Here is a 5202-nt window from a genome sequence, read left to right on the forward strand (position 1 = left end):
GGAGTATCTATAATGAATCAGTGAGTATATAGTTTTAGTACAAAATTAAAAGAGAAAAACTAAAATTATTGGTAGTTCTAACAGCTTATACCAAATAAAACATTTCCCTTAAAAAAACAGCTTATACTAAATAATGAATTTTGGTGCTGTTCAAAGCTTTTTTAAAGTCATTAACAAATTTGAAAAGCTTCTTCTAATTTATTAGGAAATTAAGGCAATGGTATTTATGAATATTTAATTCACTAATATTTACAGGAAAAATAAAAACAAATAAACAGACAACTGAAATTAGAAACAGAACATGCTATAAAACAGGGATTCTCTTCCAAAAATTCTCAATATCTGATTCTCTTTCTTTCTTGGCCTTTGGCTTTTTTGCAGCAATGGAGTACCAGAGAAAAACCATCATCACAAAACTTGTGAAATCATCCAAATTTCTCCCCAAAGTTATTCGCATTTCGGTGACGGATCAAGACGCCACAGACTCTTCTAGTGATGAAGAAGGAGAACATGCAAGAGTGAAGAAAGTGATTAATGAGATAAAGATTGTTTGTGTCAACAACAAGAAAAATCACAAAAATCACGACAACGACAGTAGTTGTTGCTATGCAAATGCAACCAAAGAGAATGAAAGTCTCAGACCACAACAACAAAACATTAATCCATTAAATAAGGTGGGCTACATGAATCAGAATCAAAATCTCAAACAGCACAAGTTTCGTGGCGTGCGGCAACGGCCCTGGGGCCGGTGGGCAGCCGAGATAAGAGACCCTACGCGGCGGACGCGAGTGTGGCTTGGCACGTTCGACACGGCTGAAGAGGCTGCCATGGTTTACGACAAAGCCGCTATTAAATTCAGAGGCGCTGAAGCCGTCACCAATTTCATCAAACCGCGGTTGAAAGATCACGAGTCAGTGTCCCTTGAATGTGACAGTGTTGTCAACGGAACGAGTTCTGCGTGTGCTTCACCCACTTCTGTTCTCGTGTTTCAGCCTTGGATAGAACCACCGTTATTGGAAGAAACGTTCAAAGAAGAAGAAGTGTTTAATGGGTTAACTACTGATGTTTATTGTGATGATGGGTTCTTGTTTTCCAATGAAGCACTCTGTGATCAACCTCTTCCTACGACGTTTTGTAATGTTGATTGCATTGATATTCCGTTGGATGAAGATCTTGAGTCATGTAAATGGGACGTAGATAATTATTTCAGTGATGATGCTTCATGGAAACAATGAATTAAAGATGTGGATTTCTAACAAACCGTTTGGAAGTGAGTGAGAATTTTCTTAGTCTGATTGAGGGGACTGAGTGAGTAAGTGTTAATTTATGACTTTAGTTTTTTGAGGAAAAAGTTGCATCTTTGTGTTTAGTATATTCAAAAAGATGTTTGTTTATCTATGTTCAATGAAGGAATTTGTAAATAAGAAGACTACAGTGTTCTTAACTGTCAACTCCCAAGTTTTGAATTTTTTTTTTGTGGGATATTTTTCTTGAGGCATTGTGATACATTTTTTCTTTAATTTACATTGTGCCCAAGATTTTGAGCCAACCATATTGCACTAAGCTTAAAGTGAGTCTATGTGTCAAGTTCAATGGTTGGCCACCTTAGGCACTTCATGGCCACACATATTGCATCTTTTTTTGTGTTGGGTGATGACCAACAAATAGCATTTTCATAGGCAATTAAAAAAGTCCAATGCTTTAGTTTTACAAAAATATGTTAGCAACACATTTTTTAACATGTTAATACTCTTTTGTTATTGTTAACTTAGTTAACATGCTAACACTCTTTTGTTATTGTTAACTTAGTTATGTTGAAGTCACTTTCTAAAGTACCTACCTTATTTGAAGGACCACACATAAGCCTCAATTAAAGGCTTGCATTGTCAATTTGATTTTGGTACTTTCGAACATCGCATCTTGAAACAGAGGCATGTTAGTGGGTGTGATTCACATGGAACTTATCTTGAGTTTTTTTTTTTTTTTTTTATGTGGTTATCTTGAGTTTAAATATAAGGTCGAAATCCCTAAAAGTGTAATGACCCTTTTGAAACTTAAATTATTACCAACTACTTAAAAGCTTCATAAAATCATGGTTAAAACTAGTAGAGTATAGTAAATATTTAGAAGCTTAATTGGTTCAAGTGACGAAAATTTTGCTTTTCTTTAGATAAGGTTACGAATTCATCCTACTCAATTCAAAATAGTGAAAATTCAATGTGTTGTATGAAACTATGAATAATTAGCCTTTTCCTTCTTGAAATCTCCTCACATGAACAAAGTATTGGGGTTTCACGTTCACCCAATTGACAAATTCTAATTCTGCGTCTGTACTGAAAAGGTGTTTACTAAAAGGACCAATAACATGCTTCCATCATTAATTTGGGTTTGATATTTGTTATTTTTTAACATTACCTTTTTAGAACACAGGCATGCAAGTTGGTCTGATTTGGATATCATTCCTTCACAGTTCACACATATGACAGGAAAAGTTTCCCTCTTTGCAATTCTTGCACTCCAATCTATTTTGTTGGCAGAAAGTTGACCTGGCTTTGAAACACCACAGTCCCTTTGTCCATTACAAGCAAGTTGTTGCAGTTTCATGAAGAAAGCAACTTAAGACACTCTTTCAATATAAAAACAAATAAAGACAATAGCTACTTCTAGGATCCTCCCTCTTAGCTCACCCTTACCAATGAGTTTTTGTCTGAAAAATTTAAGATTTTGTGGTTTCTAGAGTCTTGGACAGAACACAGATATATGTATTCAAGCAGCAGGTACAGTCACTATTTAAGGGTCAAGGCAATAAGTTATAATTTTTTTCTATAATGTTTTTCAATTAAGGACTTTTACCAAAGGTCGTGTGTAGACATCATAGTGTGTTGATCCAAATGATTCGTTAATATTACAATAAATTCCTATTTGCGAGGTTGGTATGGTTCTTATTCACATAATATACCTTTTATATCTAGTAGTACTTCACTTACTACCTTCCATACTTTGTCTTTTGTAAAGACCATGCACATGGAATTCTTCAAAAGGTCACACGCATAATAGCAAAGCTGATACCTTTATCTTTTTTAACACCATTAGAAATACGTACATTCTACCATGTGTAGAGGGCTTAGTTCCAAAAGAATTGCTAATGCACACCAACGACTCAAATATGTTAAGAAGCTTGAGAAAGTGGGTTTAACATTTCCTTTTAATAATCACCCAAATTAAACTTATGGAGTCAAATTTCAGGTATCTCTAAAAGTTTTGGTCTTTTGGACAGAGATTAACTTTTGAGGATTTAATCACAATTTAAACTGTTCACCCTATTTTAACATGCTTAAGTTAATATTGCAAACAAAACATTTGACTTATTTAAATGCCAATGAAAATGCTATTTGTTGACATTTACACACTACAAACATTGTACCCGAAAAAGCTAAAAGTCCAACATTCAGTGTGTATTTGTGGCTGTGAAGTGCCTACGGTGGCCAACATTTGAACTTGAAACGTGGACTCAACTTTAAGCTTAGTGCTTTGGTTGGTCCAAAATTGCATAACGTATGTCAATGCCTAGTAAAAAATATCCCACAAAAATATCGAAACATGGGAGTTAAAAATCCCATAGTTTGCTTTGTTACAAATTTATCCATCGTGAAGAAGGATATAGAAACAATTTTTTGAATAAACTAAATAAAATTTTATTTTTTCCGTATAAAGCCATAAATTAACCCACAGTCCTCTGAAGGAGACTGAAACACTAACCCAGAAACATAAAAATGAATCATTTGATAATCTAGGCAAAAGAATTTCACCCTTGTTAGAACTCAACAGTCGAACTCCAATTCCACGCCCCCTGTCAAAAAGGAAAATAATCATATCAATTTACCCTCAAAGTACAAGAAATTATTAGTGGTGTTTTTGGAACCGCTTTGAGAGTCCCATTTGACGTGAAAATGATGGAATATTAAATTAATGATAGGAAAATTTTGATATATGATGATGGAAGGTTTACTTAGATTGTTTTGTTCTTCACGTGATGAAGATGATTTACAGGCATACACATGGGAGCATTTCTTTATGGACAAAATATCTTTCTTGTTTTTATCAATTTTTCATGTATAAACAGAATTTTTTTTTTAGAAGACTTCCCAGATTCTGATGCCAAAGGTTAAAGGTTCCTGAATTAGAGGTCAGGATTCCTCCATAAAAAAGGTGAGAAAGAGAATTCTGCTGAATATTCCTTGCCTTCCTCTTATTTCCATACATATATTTATAGTATTCGAAATAGAAATGGATAGCTATTGTCCTAATGGTCCAGCTACACTATTAGAAAATATACTTTCAATATCGGTTATTTACGGCATTCTACATCGATTTTAAAACCGAAGTTGAAAGTACCGATGTTGAATGTATTATTGTTAACATCGGTTGATGTTAACATAAAAATGTTAACATCGGTTATTTATAACCAATGTTATATCACTACTAAAATAATAGTATTCTACATCGCGCATTCAACATCGGTGGTTCCAAAAACGATGTTGTTTTAGAGGCGGTGGTATTTTAGTAAATAAGTGATTTATTTTAACAACGTTCTTGCAAGAAATGATGTTATTTGCGCATTACAACATCGTTTTTGGAACACCATTGTTGTTGAACAAAACACGGTGGCAATATTGTAATTAATATGAATTGAGCAACATCATTTTTGTTAAAAAATGATGTAATTTATTCTATTCAACAACGTTTTTAAACAAACCCGTTGTGGTCTTGTGTTTTTTTTTGTTTTTTTATTCTTTCTCGCTCTTAGAATATGGAAAGGCACGAACCTAAATTCCAAGAGCAGCGCCATTTCTCTCTCAGGGATCATGAGCCTCACTCCAAGCATGGGTGATGGAAGGCTATCGTGCGCTAGGTTTGTTGGTTGTTATCCTCTTTGGCGTCTTGACTCCGCGAGGGCTCCGACATGCCGTTGATGAGATCAAGAAGAGAAGGACAGCGGCGGCGCGGCGACACGTGGCTGGTGTCGGTATTCGTGATAATCCAAATCGGGGTTTTCATCGCCACCATGCTCGTCAACGATTGTTGGAACAATTCTCACGACGATTGCGTTCTTCAAGCCCTTAGAAGGTTCTTGTTTCAGCCTCTCCCCAAGACGTGCATTTTTTTGTGTGTTTTTTTGTAGAGGTAGGAATTCACGCTCCT

At 35.0% G+C, this 5202-nt stretch overlaps 1 protein-coding gene across 1 annotated transcript; it reads left to right on the forward strand.

Moving 5' to 3' along the window:
- The first annotated feature begins 203 nt into the window (after positions 1-203).
- Positions 204-1453, forward strand: LOC100815537 (pathogenesis-related genes transcriptional activator PTI6). Its single transcript, XM_003520314.5, has one exon. The coding sequence runs from the start codon at positions 384-386 to the stop codon at positions 1233-1235; it is 852 nt and encodes a 283-aa protein (XP_003520362.1). The 5' UTR covers positions 204-383; the 3' UTR covers positions 1236-1453.
- The last annotated feature ends 3749 nt before the right edge of the window (positions 1454-5202 follow it).

Source organism: Glycine max, chromosome 3 (genome assembly GCF_000004515.6).
Source record: "Glycine max cultivar Williams 82 chromosome 3, Glycine_max_v4.0, whole genome shotgun sequence".
NCBI classification, from domain to species: Eukaryota; Viridiplantae; Streptophyta; class Magnoliopsida; order Fabales; family Fabaceae; genus Glycine; species Glycine max.